Consider the following 15867-nt stretch of genomic DNA (forward strand, 5'->3'; position numbering starts at 1 on the left):
AATGTTCCAGACCCCGAGGCAGATGCATTATGCTTCTTTGAGTGTAATTTGTTAAACAGAGTGGCTCCAACCTGTGTGTGGTATTTAAAATGTAGTGTGAAAACATGGCCTTTTTAGTATGGAACATCTGGTTGGAAATGATGGTAGTTGATGCGACAGGTAGGAGACACAGAGGGCTTGATGACTTGTCTGAAAAGTTACTCCTAAGATTAATGTAAATTGTGCTCAATTCCAGTTGTGAGGTGGGAAAGGGAGGCCATGCTAAGCATTGGGAAAAATGAAAGGGAGAAACTTCCTCTCATCCACAATTTTCTCTCTAGCTACTTCATCACACTAGGGAATGAACCCACTTTAAGTCTGGTTACTGCCTCCTGCGGAATTCTGGGGTATGTAGTTTAGGGAAGAACCTTTAACAGCCTCACTAAACTACAAACCCCAGAATTCTGCAGAAAATGGATTTAAAGTGGATTCATTCTCTAGTGAGATGAGCTGTTTTTCTTTTGATGAAGGTTGTTTTGGTTTACAGCACCCAGCCAGATGGGAAATGCCTTGGAAGGATGAGAGAAGATTTTGTAGTGGGGAAGAGACAAGGAAGTAAAGACCCCATCTCTGCAACCTTGCTGTATTTTTACAGTGCTCCCACAATATTTACATCAAATTGTACAATCACGGTTTTGTCTGATTGACATTCACTGGATTGTACAAGAGGAGGGGGAGTTAACATCTTGCCTTTGCTCCTGGAAACCATCAAATCAGAGAGAGACCATTCTTAATGGGAATTTAAAAGAGCTATATGCACTGTGTAACTTTGCCTTAGTTTTTTCCTTCTTGGCAGGGGAAGTGAAACTGGGGGTCCTTTATATGGCAGTTTAAACTACCCTATATCCCAGAATATCAAGGCAGAAAATCCCACAGTATCTTCTTTGAACTGGAATATCTGAGTCCACACTGCCATATATTCTACTTCAAAGCAGATAATCTGGGATTTTATTCAACTGTGTGGAAGGGGCCTAAGACATTTTAAAACCACTTAGAAAGTGAAACAACAGAGGATTAATTGGGAATGTTCCTACCACATTGAGGTAGTTGGAAAGTATGGGTTCCATTCCACGGATTCCTGGGGGTTTAGGAAGAGGTATTTAGAGTTCTCAGCCATGGATGTTTAGAGACTCACCAAACTACCAGTCACAGGAGTCTTAAGAAAGGATACTCAGGGTTGGTCTTGTCAGTTTCTTTCTCTGAAATATGACCTACAGCACCTGGTATTTATTAGTAAGCTTCCATCCAACTATTAACCAGGACTGACTCTGATTAGCATCCAAGATCAGATGGGATTGCTGATGTTATTGTGTGTCTTCAAGTGGTTTCTGATTTATGGTGATCCTAAGGGGACTCCATTATAGGTTTTTTTTGGGTCAAGATTTGTTCAGAGGGAGTTTGCCACTGGCTTCCTCTGAAAGGGAAAAAGCGTGCTCCCATGTCTTTTAGAGCAATTTTTTTCCTTTTTGCCTATCAATACTATCTTTTTGCATTCTTCACTATAAGTGTCCCTGGTTTCAGGCCACAGTTTTTTTGACCCCCACTTAGGGCCCTTCAACACAGCCATATAACCCAGAATATCAAGGCAGAAAATCTCACAATATCTGCTTTGAATTGGGGGTCTTTCCACACAGCCCTATATCCCAGAATATCAAGGCAGAGAATCCCACATTATCTGAGTTTACTCTTTAGGTAATTGGCACATTGACTCAGATAACCCAGTTCAAAGCAGATATTGTGGGATTTTCTGCCTTGATATTCTGGGATATAGGGCTGTGTGGAAAGTCCCTGAGTTATCTGAGTGCACACTGCCATATATTTTAATTCAAAGCAAAAACTGGGGGAATTTATTCAGTTGTGTGGAAGGGGCCTTAGAGTAGACATACTGGTATTACAAATCTGGCTTTTCCTAGTCTTTACATTCTATAGGGACATTCTTTAGATTGTACTTAGTGTACTTTCTTCATTTTAGTTGAGACACATAAAGCACATTAGAAATTCCTTTTTGTCTCTTTTCTATTGCATCATCTTTACATAAATTGAGTGTCCTTCTCTGGAGTTTAAAGGTAAAATGTTACAAGTGCCAGTGTTATCTGTAATATACTCCATTTTTGACATCCATTCTGAAAAGTGGTAATTTTCAGTTTTTAGTTATATTAATAATTCAATGTTTCAATTTTATTAACATGACTTGAGAGCTTGTTATACAGTGTGCTTTAGGGAGTAATTCTGCAATGTCAAATTGTATTATTTTTAATAAATAGAAAGGCAACTGTGAAAAAGCAACATGAATGCTAAGAACAAGTAAAATAGCAGTCTGTCTTGTAAAGGTCATAAGCTACAGACTGCTCCTAAAATGTGAAGTTCTAAGTTTTGTATATACCATTCAGTGCTTATTCAGTGAAAATGGCTCTTTCCAGCCAATTAACTAGCTTTTGCTTCTTGAACGTTCCGAGCTATCTGTTTTTGTTTCTCCAGCTATAGGCATACAACCAAAATAATATGAGGTTTGAGGGTAGCATTATGAGTCTAAGGAGCAGGGTTCAAATCTCTTCTTCTCCATGGAAACCCAGTGGACTGTCATGGGCAAGTCACACTCTCAACCTCAGAGGAAAGCGAATATAAATGACCCTTTGAACAGATCTTGCCAAGAAAGCCCCATGATAGGGCCATCTTAGAGTCGCCATAAGGCACATAACTACAAAAAACAACTGAAGTCACATGTGTAACTATGAAGGCTGGATATCTGCTTTGTTTTATGGGGTGGTGGGCCTGGCCCAAGCAAGACAGAAAAAAACTTAAATTGGGGATAATATTGTAAAGTGCAGTTTAAAAAATACCTATCTATCTCCACGTATTTTAAAAAGTAGATGCTAAGTTTCTTAAATAATCAAGGTAGTATTACATAATTTTATAATAGTTATTTTCTATACTGAAATAATGCCTCTTAGAGTCCTTCCACACAGCCCTATATCCCAGAATATCAAAACAGAAAATCCCACAATATCTGCTTTGAACTGTGTTATCTGAGTCCACACTCCAGATAATGTGGGATTTTCTGCCTTGATATTCTGGGATATAGGGTTGTGTGGAAAGGTCCTCATTCAGGTGCACATTCACACAATAACTGCAGTTTTCAGAAAAAAATGCCATTTAAGTTTCTTGCAGCATAAAAACAAAGGAAGAGGAGGAAGGAAATGTGATAGCACCTTAAATACTAAGTGATCTTAAGAAAGTAAAGGTTGAGACAATCCATCTTTAACATAAAATTTCAGTCTCTCCCCCCCCCCCCAATTTTACATCTTAAAAACACCAATTTTTTCAAAACCAGAAGTGGCCACCTTCAGCTGTTCGAGATACCCAACCACTCTTCCAGGGTTCCAGGGGAAGAAAATTGGCCTCCATGCCCACCATAGTTGTCCACCTGTGCTTTAAAAGATTGCTGTTCTATTGGTTCGCATTTCTATAGACTCTTGCATGGTTTCGTTTTATAAAGATATGCACACGTTCATGACTTTTCAACCAATTTCTGCCTTCTGTCCATGATTTTAAAAGAACAGTTGACATTCCTGCAAGATAATAAACAGTTGTAAGAGTTTACTCTTTAGGTTGATAATTAAAGCCATTGTTTAGTCAGAATCCATTGAAGTTCTTATTTGGAAAAGCATTCTTCCTCCAGTTGCTTTGGCTTCCAACTTCCCATCAATCCAAGTCAGATTAGCAATTGGTTGGTGGAAATTATAATATGATAACATTTGGAGGGCTGTTGATCTCCCATTCCTTGCTATTCTTCTGCTTCTAAGTCAAAGGCAGATGGATGGAGGAATAAAATAATGCTCCCTCACTGTTGGAAGTTTGAAGAAGGTCATTGGTGGGTGGGAGTGAACCAGTTAATCTGCTTTCATTCCCCACTGATAGGTTTTACAGGGTCATGCCCAACATGTGTGCGTGCACCTTTAAATTTTGGAGTGACATGACTGGAATGACATTTCCTTCCCTTCTCTGGGGAACAGAGTTACTCCTGTTTTCTTTTCTGTGGAAGTGCTTGAAATGTTGGGTGGTAATTGGCACATGCATGAGCTCCCAGGGTTGAGGGCATAAAACATGCGGTTGGGATTCTCAGCAGCAGATAGCAGAAAATCACAGGTATTTACCAGAACCCAGCAACTTGAGAGGAGAGATCCAAATGTTATTAATTTCCAGAAGAGGAAGGCACATACCCAGCCTCTGAGGAAGGTCAGTTTAAAATAACACTGCAAACAATTTAATGGCATTTGAGCCTTTGGTCAGAGTGAGAGAGACCAATTTGGGAAATGGAGAAAGCAGGCATGCCAAATGGCTACTCTCCCCCTGGTGCCCACTACACCCCCAGAACCTTAAGATCAACATATCTTATCCTATTACCGCCTTCTGTGATGAAAGGAACTCAGTTATTATTGGAGACATTTCCAGTAGGTAGCCTAGGAAGAGTTCCTTGCACTCCTGATGGCAACTTGAAAAACCAGTTTTATGGTCAAGATGTTTTAATTTTTTTTAAAAAACAACTTTCCTTTATGCTAAGTTCATCTTAAATAAACAAACATATTTGGCATTGAATTAAAAACCTTTCTGCTTTTGAGTTAGCGTTGCTTGATATGTCAGTGGACGAAAGGATTTCTTTAACAATCTGTTAATTGTTTTGATTACTTTTCCCTCTCTTTTGTGGCTTGGTGCCTCCTACACTGTGCCTTGTATTCTTGCAGAAAGCAGCATCTGGATGTGCATGACAGGACTGCTCTCTGGCCTTTGACCTAGCTTTGCTTCTGGCATTAACTGTTTCAGCGGGTTAATAGTAGGTTTAGCTTGAGGCTGAACCCTTGCTCATATTGACGCCATTTTCTCTTCTGCTGGCCCCTTTTGACTAGAGAGAGAAGCAGGGTGGGGGTGGGAGTGATACTTTTAACAACCAGGAGAATTGTGTGATATTCATGTGACTCAATGGCTGGTCGGCCTCAAGTTCTTTCTGCTACAGTGCTTTAAAAATGAGAAGAGGATTTTTCTTGATGGGACACTCTTCAGTGGAAGTGTGTTGCAAAGCAGGATACAGCTATCTCCCAACAAAGGGCAAAGCTTTGTAGAATCCTGAATATTTGTTAAGGTTTCTTCACCAGCACACATATAATTTTTTTAAAACCATTGCTCTGTGGATTGTGTTTTGGTTAGGGACGTCATGGGGTTGAATTATAACGTAGATTTCATAAAGTATCTTTAGAATTATTTTCAAAAAGAATACCGACATTTATTGCATTCTCCCAAATTCCTCTCACCATCTAGTATGTTTGGCTAAACATGATGCATTGGAGAAAATATCTGACCTACCCATTTGTTTGAAAGAGGAACTAATTTTTGGGTGTGACATTCAGGAATGTCTGGTGCAATTATCTTTTTTTTCTGGTTGACCCTTACCCACTGTTTCAAACTCTATGCCTTTTGAACTACTTGTGTTTCTCTGGGGATAAATGTAAAACTGCCATAAGCCAATCCTGACACGAAAAAAAAAAGTTAAAGCAAGACTGAGCAACTTGTGGCTCTTCAGAAGGTGATAGACTATAGTTCCCATAATTCCTTACCATTGGCTAAACTAGCTAAGATAGTTCAGAGTAGCAGAACAATAATATCTGGTGGCTCACAAATTGTCCATGCTTAAATCACTGAATATTTATTTTCAAATAATTGCATAGTAGGATCCCCCAGTGGCACAATAGATTAAACTGTTGTTCCGGCAGGACTGAAGACTGACAGGTCGGAGGTTCGAAGCTGGGGGAGAGCAGATGAGCTCCCTTTGTCAGCTCCAGCTCTCCATGCAGAGATATGAGAGAGGCCTCCCACAAGGATGGTAAAACATCAGAACATCTGGGCATCCCCTGGGCAACATCCTTGCAGATGGCCAAGTCTCTCACACCAGAAGCAACTTGCAGTGCTACCATCAGCATATCTTCTTTCCTCATGGGAGCGTGCAGCCTCACCACTACAAATGAAATGTAGTGCCATGATGGGTCTTATAATTTACTAGTGTATAAATATATCCTTGTGATGCAGGGTTTTGAGAAAGTTTTTTGAATAGCCTGTTTGAAGATGGCTTACTGAAAACAAAATGAAGAATGAAGCAGGAATGCTTTCAATGCATATAAAAGCAAGAGGATATACATCATAATGGGAGAATTGATATTCAAAGATATTCAATCGCTTCCTTGGATTATTATTCAAATTAGTAACTTTGGTTTCTAAAGAGAAGTTTCTGGTGCCATTGTTAGGCCACCCCCATTTACAGGTGATAATTGTTGTTAGGATTATGCATTGCTGTGGGACTTTTATAATTACTAAGCAACTTTTTAATACGTGGTTCTCTTCTTACACATTTTCCTAAACCTTCTCTCTTGCAGGTGTTGCATTTTTATTGTGACACGTGTTCTGTCCCCATCTGCCGGGAATGTACCATGGAACGGCATGTGGGTCACAGCTTTATCTACCTCCAAGATGCTTTGCAGGACTCTCGAACGCTAACCATTCAACTACTAGCCGATGCTCAACAGGGACGCCAAGCCATTCAGGTGAGTGTACACTTAGCATGGGGAAAATTCGCAGTGGTTTCCAGCCTTTGGTCCTCCAGGTGTTTTGGACTTCAATTCTCAGAAATCCCAGTCATCTTACCAGCTGTTAGGAATTGTGGGAACTAAAATCCAAAACACCTAGAGGTTGAGAACCACTGCCGTTGGTTCTGAAATTCCCCAGGCCTGGTATGTATGATGAATTGTTGTATCAGTTGCCAATAGATAATACAATTAATCACAGTAGTAGTAATCAGTCAATAATTTTTACATTTAATGCATACTGCACCTTTAAAATCCTGCTCCTACAGTTGGCTTCTGTTTTCATTTGGGTCACAAAGAGACCACTATTAATGCATACCGAATGATGAAGCTTCCAAATAAGTAGATCTTCTGATGCATGGAACTGTAAGGATTAACAAAACTATTGTGGTACAGTCCGACCTCCATATCTGCACAGGAAACATTCCTGGACCTAATGTGAAAATCTGAAATCACAGATAAAAACAGATGAAAAACTTCATTTAGAAGCATACAATAGGACTGCTAAAAGGCCTAGAGAGGACACCTCTCTAGCATTTCAACTTCCTCTGGAATGATTATATGGTCAACTTTGAGCAGTGTGGTTGAGCAGGTCATCACCCACCATGCCGGTACTGTACTCTTCTGTATTTTTAAATTTGTACTGTTCTGTATTTTTAATTTTTTTTAAAAAAAAATTCAAGCTGCTTAGAGTTAATTTGGAAGTTGTGCATGAGTGGAGAAGGATATAAATAAAAGTAATAACAGCCAAATATGCTTTGATTTATAGATAACAGCATTTATTTAAATCCCACCAAATTGCTAAGGCACAAGATAAAGGGAAATACATTAATTTCTATCTCCGTGGAAAAATACCAGTTTCTTTCTATCTTACTACCCTAAGGCACCAAGGTTTCCAACTGAAGATTTACACATGCATGTAAGCTAAATTGTTTTGTGAGAAACTTGAAAATTTGCAATAACTAGACTGTTGATTCATCTTCTCTTTGTCACTGCTTTCAAGGGGAAGGGATAGCGAAAGGAACCTAGAGAGATGGGCAAAAATATGATAGCTGGGACCCTACACTGGTTGTGCACTGCAGGTCAGAATTCATGAAGGAAAGATGTGCGTGAGACAGCGCAGCGAGTGAGAGACACAACTGTGAGGGAGGGAGGAGGAGGGGGTCTACGGCTCACACGTCCTGGCCTCCCGGAGCACCGGCTCCTCCACTGTCAGAAAGTGGGCGGGGGGAATCCGGCTCCTGCCACTCTGTTCGCACTAGGGCTTTGTAAAAAATCTCTCCTGGCCACCAGCACACTTTCTCCCCTTCGAAGAAAGCAGCCCCAGCATCTGCGACTTCCCTTCATTAATTCTGATGCTTGTTGCGCAACCAGCGTAGAGTTCGTAGGGTCCCAGCTATCATACTTTTGCCGAGAGATGATCCAAACTGCAAACGTTTCAATAAACATGTGTAACATGGGTCCTATTTTTCATTTTCTCATCATCTTGCAAATCCTCCTGAAGTATCTTTATAATAAGTCTCTCTGATGACACAAGCCAAAACATGAGTGCCTCTAATGTGTTTCCACAGTATGGTTTGTGGGAAGTGATCCAGTCATCTCAGTGTTTCAGAAACTCGTGCATCAGAACTATTTCCTTTATAATGATAAACAATCAAAAAACGATTTCTTTTTGTTTAAGGATGGGCACTCAGCCCTGTGTCCTAGACGTATGCTTCTGAATAGGTTTAACTGATCTAGCTCATCTTGAAATGGAAAAAAATTACAGTCAGGAGCATATTTTATTGTATAGATCATATTCTGCTGCTTTTTGAAATGGAAGGTGAGAGGCACATAAGCCTCCTGGATCATCAGTACTTAGGAAAGATTGTCACTATCCTGTTTGCTATGTGAATTTCTGTATATATTTGAAGTGAAAAAACGGTTGGGTTGCTGTGAGTTTTCTGGGCTGTATGGCCATGTTCTAGAAGCATTCTCTCCTGACGTTTCACCTACAGGCATCCTCAGAGGTTGTGAGGTCTATTGGAAACTTGGCAAGTAAGGTTTATATATCTGTGGAAGGTCCAGAGGAGGAGAAAGAACTCTTGTCTGTTTGAGGCAAGTGTGAATGTTGCAATTGCCTCAAACAGACAAGAGTTCTTTCTCCCACCCTGTACATTTCACAGATATATAAACTCCATTTGCCTAGCTTCCAACAGACCTCACAACCTCTGAGGATGCCTGCCATATATGCGGGCAAAACGTCAGGAGAAAATGCTTCTGGAACATGGCCATACAGCCTGAAAAATTCACGGCAACCCAGTGATTCCAGCCATGAAAGCCTTCTACAACACAAAAACTCTGTTCCTTCACCAAACAGCCCCATCTGCTGGCACTAGAGTTAATAAAATCATTTAAAAAAACAAAAAAGAAGGAAGCGTTTGGATCTTCAGAGTATTAGAGCATGTGCACTTACAATCCCTGAATGCTAGACATCATTACTTTAGGGGGGAAATTATGAAGATGAGAGGTTTCTTTTAAAATCAAAGAAGTAGATTCTCAGAAAAGTTAATATTGGTGCTTGCCACCTTTGATGCACGGGCTTTTTTGGAGTTCAGCTCCCAGAAACCTCAACCTACATGGCTAATATCAGTTAATTGCTTAACATGTAGGAACTTGGTTAGGAATTCATCCAACATTACTGAAAGATAAAGCTCACACACCGATAAATCTATATTGATATTATTTATTGACCTCATTTGAATGTAGAACTAAATCATGTTTGGTTTTGGGTTTGTTTGGCCTAACTTCAGCATTTTCTAATTATAATTCCCATTTGCCACATCTCTTTTTGGTAATGGGATATGGAGAACACCTCTAAGGAATGCAAAGCCTGAGTATTGTCCTGAGGAAGAAGGCATAAGAAAGAACGTATCACCATTTCAAAAAAGCTAATATGGATAAGTCATTACAGCTGTTTTGATCAAAACACAGCATAAGCTTTCTCCAAATATTTGCTCATTTTATGCATACAGATGAACAAAGTGATAAAACTTATCCTGGACTACTTCCACTTTAGGGTGCAGAGTAGAGGGATTTCCACACTTTGACAGTACCATGCAAACTTCTAGAAAAAGAAGAACACACAAAAGAGAAGTTTAGGATAAATTATTGCCTGAAATGCTCGTTTTCTACACAATAGGAAGGTTTCAATTTATCTGCCTTTGGGGACTCATTTTAAACATGTGAATCCTCACATATTGAAGGATACAGTTCAGGAAAAGCTTGAATTTTCTACATGAATAAAACAACTGTATATTAAAGGGAGAAAGCTGAGACAGTTGCTGTATTTTCTGCTGTGTGCTATTGGTAGATCATATAAATAAGGAGGCAGTATTTTTACTTTGTTAGTTAAAAAGACCTTTTAAAATGTCATGTATCTGTTCTCCTGATGGAGCCTCTTTAAAGAAACACTTGATCTTTTGAATGCACCAAAGAGGAGTCATCTATTCACACTGGTTGACTTTTCTGACAAAGCCTGGTACTCAGTTGCTCAGTGGGTCTCTGGATAAGAGATACTAAATGAACTTGTGGAATTTCCATCTTTGTGAAGGAACATCTGCAAGCTGGGAAGCTAATCCTAAACCTGGAAAGGAGGATCATGCACCAACTTTCACGCTTTCTGAAATTATTCTATGAGGTTCTTTCACCCCCAATCTTTTTTCATTTAGATTGGAAAACTACATAAACAGATATTTGCTTCACTAACAAATTGTTATTCTCTACAGTTCTCCAAGGAAATAATGGATTCCCCATGGGTATAAACTTGTAGGCTTTCATACTATTATTTTATTACAATAGACATACATTTGTAAGTGTTGCGTACAGTGCTGTATTTTCCAGCTATTAGTGTTCCATAATTATTTCTCACACAATGTCTCAAAATGTAAGCTCATCGTTTTATACTTGTTCTAAAGACATTGGGTTACATGATTAATGCCCGGGTGGTATATTCTTCCTTCCTTCCTCAACCAAGCAATGTTTTTTTTCCTCCTTTTCATTCTAGCTGAGTATTGAGCAGGCCCAAGCTGTAGCAGAACAAGTTGAGATGAAGGCCAAGATGGTACAATCTGAAGTGAAGGCAGTGACATCTAGACACAAGAAGGCCTTAGAAGAAAGAGAATGTGAACTGCTGTGGAAGGTAAAAATAAAAGATTAATAAACATTCAAAGTATATTTGTTTATATAGTCAAAGGAAAAATGAATTTCTCAGCTAATGGGTTAGACGCACCTGCATTAGCCTAGGTGACTTTCTGTTTTGTCTGACTCACACATATGGACTTTGCATCTTCTCAGACCCTCATATAGGAACAATCTAGAGCTGAGTAACTTTTTAGCTGGTAAATGGCTATTACTTCTATTAGAAATGGGGCTCATTAAGACAACCTTTATTTGCATGGTCAGCTCCTCTCACAGCAGGTTTCTTTTACACCATTCAAAACATCTTAAGTGGTCTTGTTCTCTTCAGAGTGCACTTTTACCTCATTCATGTGCTTCTGACTGATTTTGGTATGTATGTCAGCTCAGACAACTTCCAACGGCAATGTGTGCAGTCTGTTAAGCTTAGTGAAAATATATTTTCTTTTAGCCCCTGGCTCTTCTTCATTAGACCGAGGAGTAAAAACGGATCGACTTTGCACTTGTCACCTGTGCTCCAATTTCTGTGGTCCATTTAACCCAACGATTGCTGAACCTTATATCTGTCATCACTGTAGTGATGCATTTGGCAAGACAACTGTTCCACATTCTACAAATATGACTTATCTACATCTTTAAGACAAAACCATCAGAAATATGTTTATATCACTCACAACTCCAAATATATATGTATGCATGCGCCTATGTACAGATGCTTCCATGTGATCGTTGATAGTTTATATGTATGCAATGATCTTTGTTCTAGGTGGAAAAAATCCGCCAAGTGAAAGCGAAGTCACTCTACCTTCAGGTGGAAAAGCTGCGTCAAAACCTGAACAAGCTAGACAACACCATCAGTGCCGTCCAACAAGTCCTAGAGGAGGGTCGGAACATGGATATCCTCTTGGCTCGGGACCGGATGCTTGCTCAGGTTCAGGAGCTGAAGAATGTCAGAGGCTTCCTGCAGCCTCAAGAGGATGACAGGGTCATGTTCACGCCTCCCGATCAGGCTTTGTATATGGCCATCAAGTCCATGGGGTTTGTCAGCAGTGGGGCCTTTGCTCCTCTGACCAAAGCCACTGGGGAAGGTCTCAAACGTGCACTTCAAGGCAAAGTAGCCTCTTTCACAGTTATTGGCTATGACCACGATGGGGAGCTGCGCCGTTCTGGGGGAGACATGATCTCTGCTGTCATCATGGGGCCAGATGGGAATCTCTTTGGGGCAGATATTGGTGACCAGCAGAATGGAACCTATATTGTCAATTACAGGCCACAGATGGAAGGGGAGCACCTCATTTCAATCATGATGTGCAACCAGCATATAGAAAACAGCCCGTTCAAAGTCACTGTCAAATCGGGGCGCAGCTATGTTGGTATTGGACTGCCAGGGCTCTGTTTTGCTAGTGAGGGAGATGGTGATGGGAAGTTGTGCCGCCCCTGGGGTGTGAGTGTAGATAAAGAAGGCTATATCATTGTTGCTGATCGAAGCAATAACCGCATCCAGGTCTTTAAGCCTTGTGGGGCTTTCCACCATAAGTTTGGCACCTTGGGCTCCAGGCCCGGCCAGTTTGATAGGCCTGCTGGTGTTGCCTCAGACTCATCAAGAAGGATCATAGTGGCAGACAAGGACAATCATCGCATCCAGATCTTCACGTTCGATGGCCAGTTCATTCTGAAATTTGGGGAGAAAGGAACCAAGAACGGGCAGTTCAATTACCCATGGGATGTAGCAGTAAACTCTGAGGGAAAAATCCTGGTGTCCGACACAAGGAATCATCGGGTTCAGCTTTTTGGTCCTGACGGAGTGTTCCTGAATAAGTATGGCTTTGAAGGAGCACTCTGGAAGCACTTTGATTCCCCGAGAGGTGTGACATTCAATCACGAAGGCCATCTAGTTGTGACAGATTTCAACAATCATCGTCTCTTGGTCATACATCCAGACTGTCAGTCAGCCCGCTTCCTAGGGTCTGAAGGCACGAGCAACGGGCAGTTTTTGCGCCCACAAGGTGTGGCAGTTGATCAGGAAGGCCGTATCATTGTGGCAGATTCCAGGAACCATCGTGTGCAGATATTTGAGCCGAATGGTAGTTTTTTATGCAAATTTGGCACTCAGGGAAGTGGCTTTGGTCAGATGGACCGTCCTTCAGGTATTACAGTCACCCCAGACGGCATGGTTGTTGTGGTTGACTTTGGAAACAATCGAATTCTCGTTTTCTAATCTGTGTTTATCTGTACTCCAAAAAGTCTGTCTCAGGGAAAAATCCTTTTAAGAGAACACACACAAACACATACACAAAATATTACAATGTTAGTTCAAACCTACCTCATCTTTAATTTTTTATAGATGAATGTACTTTCCCTTTTTATCTGCAGGGAGTGGACCTGTGGTGTTGTTATGAACTCTTATCTACCTCATTATCTTTGTGTTCTTTTACCTCCACAGTATACACGGTGCAGTTGAAAATTAAGCCTCTTTTCCCTGGATGGGACATTAATGCAAAAACATGTTTCTGTGCACATTTAGCTGGTTTATATGATAAATTCTGTAGGTTCTGCCAAGAAGGCACACTCTCATCTTTGAAAGAAAAAAATAGTAGTGTTAGGTATTTTTAATGCTCTTGTGTTCTGTTCATATTGTGGGTTGGGTTTTTTTGTTTTTTGGAGGGGGGAGTAAAGGAGATTGTGTGTTTTAGGTGCTGCTGCAGCAGAGAACTCTTTCCTTGTTCTCCTTTTTTAAATACCTCAGTGCATTTGACATACTGTTCGACATAGTGTCTTGTTAGCAGAAGGCTTTGGTCTTTTGAAGTGGGGTGGGATTCACTGGGGTGGTGGGGCGAGGGGGTTTAGGTTCTTGTTTAATTTTATTTGTTTGCATGTATATTTTGAAAAGAGAAATGCAGTAACTCCACAAGACGAAGGCAACCATTTAAGAATGCACAAAATGTTATATGCTTAACTTCTTATTTGGTGGCTTTGGACTCTGGTGAAAGAGTGACATGGTGAATGTAATCCATGTGTGAGGAGGACCCAGGAGGAGTTGCCCATGTGGAGGGAAAGCGGCCCTATGTACTGCTGCTGGACAAGGTGGTTCTCCAAATTAGGGATCCTCAAAAGTTACCTCAATTGGCAGCTTGTGGAGCTGTTGCCTTGGCCGAGTGTGTAAGGAAAGGTTAATTAAACTCTAATGCACAAATATAAGCTCTTCCTGATTTCAAAAGGAGACTTTGGAGTGGTTGTTAGTCAAAAGTGAGTGAGGACTCCACTTTTGAGTTAGTATTTTTCTCATGGTCTTTGTTTCAGGATTTTGTTTTCCAAAAAAGATTCACTTCCCTTTACACTACGCCTGTCTGTGGCAGTTACAACATATAATGATAGACAGTGAGTCAAATGTTTCAGCCTAGTTTCCCCTTTCTTCTGTTTTGAAATGTTGAGTAGAAGAATTCTGTTTTGTAAAGGTGTTACTCTATCAAGAGTAGTATATATATATATGTATGTATATTTCCTGGTCTAAATAACAGGTAGCAGACATTTTGGATATTCAGGGTGTGTTTCAGAAATGCCAGATGAAGGAAAACATTTTCATAGTAACGAGTCTTCTGGTTTTTTGCCTTCCTCAGCCCTCTCCCTCAACAATCCCCCTAAAATTTAACTTCGGCAAATGATATCCACCCATGTAGCCTTCCTCTGTTGCAGCAGAGATTGTGGAAATGAAGCCACCCTAAACCCTACCTCAATTGTTCCAGCGCCAAAGAATGCCATGTAAAATGGGGGTGCAGTATCTTAAGAACAAAGCTAGTGAGTTTTTTGAATTTAGTCATCCACAAAGTTTAGCACTGAAAAAGTTGTGGATTCTTATACTTCTCCAAGAAGCTTCAGATTTGAACTTTTTGTCCCAAGTCATAGGAATGTGATTCCTTCTGTGTGTCATTATTCTCACCAGTTTGCATGATGCCCTTTTAAACTACATGTTTTTAGAAGCAAGTCCTTTGGATTGGAATTGGGGATTTGCTCTGGAGCAAATGTGTGATGGATTGTAGCTCGGGTGCTTAGGACCTATGCCAAGACCAGGAGACACATTTGTTTTGTGTTATTATGTCTCCTCTAGGCTCCTGGTTGGAGATCTGAAGTGCTGATAATATGGTCTGAATGTTTTCATTTCAGCAGTGAGAGTTTTCTCCTTTTTATATTCATCCTGCAACATCATCAGCAAGGAAAAGTGAGCTATGATGATATAACATCAAGGCAGAAATGCTTGCCAGCTAACTCTGCCCAGAGATATGTATTCAAGGGTTTCTGTGCAAACAAAGATGTTGTGAGTTGCACTTTCCTTGCTTTTCTAGAGAGCAATGTTTAGCTATAAGCTGCTCAGTTCTCTGTCCTTGAATTGGACTGTGGCATATGCAAAGCTGAGAGCTTATGACTCTTCCTCTGGCTAATCATATGCTCCAGAAATGAGATAGAATTGATGAGATTTTGAACTGACTTAGCATTTCTAGTGTTAGTTGTAAACATTGTGTTTCTACATGTTGTGGAAACCCTATTTCAGTGAACATCAGAAATATTTGTACAGACAGTGGCCACAACCCTGTATGGCCTGTATATGGACTGACCCTTATTTAGACCTAGAAACTGGTGAAGCTATAATGGCCTGTATGTGCCAGATAAGAACAGTGGGAGGTGGGAGAAGCATCTGGTTTTGTCTCTATAGCCAGTTACAACATGACTACTACTGCTGGAGATCTCTGAAGGTCTCAAAGAGTTATTTTGTATCTGGCTGTGGGGACATGGCCACCACTCTCTGAAGGCACAGGGGTCAAGGTTTCAGTAGGCCTGAAGGGCCTTTGGTAAGTACCGAGGGAGGGAATGCCAACCTTCTCATTGAACAGAGAGAGAGAGGTGTAGATGTAAAGAATGCCATGAAGAGGATGCCAGTCTTTTAGGTGTGCAGTACATTATTTTTAAAGGACAAATCCAGACTTAGATTATTTAATTGGGCAGTGATTCTGTCTAGCCCAGGCATGTG

At 40.5% G+C, this 15867-nt stretch overlaps 1 protein-coding gene across 1 annotated transcript in view; it reads left to right on the top strand.

Annotated features, from left to right (window-relative positions):
- TRIM71 (tripartite motif containing 71) overlaps window positions 1-13662 on the top strand; it is a 55808-nt gene extending 42146 nt beyond the window's left edge. Inside the window, exons 2-4 of the mRNA XM_060781862.2 lie at window positions 6462-6629; window positions 10714-10848; window positions 11611-13662. Of these exons, the coding sequence (XP_060637845.2) occupies window positions 6462-6629; window positions 10714-10848; window positions 11611-13062 (1755 nt within the window). The 3' untranslated portion in view covers window positions 13063-13662. The remainder of the gene's footprint in view (window positions 1-6461; window positions 6630-10713; window positions 10849-11610) is intronic.
- The last annotated feature ends 2205 nt before the right edge of the window (window positions 13663-15867 follow it).

Source organism: Anolis sagrei, chromosome 6, assembly GCF_037176765.1.
Source record: "Anolis sagrei isolate rAnoSag1 chromosome 6, rAnoSag1.mat, whole genome shotgun sequence".
NCBI lineage: Eukaryota > Metazoa > Chordata > Lepidosauria > Squamata > Dactyloidae > Anolis > Anolis sagrei.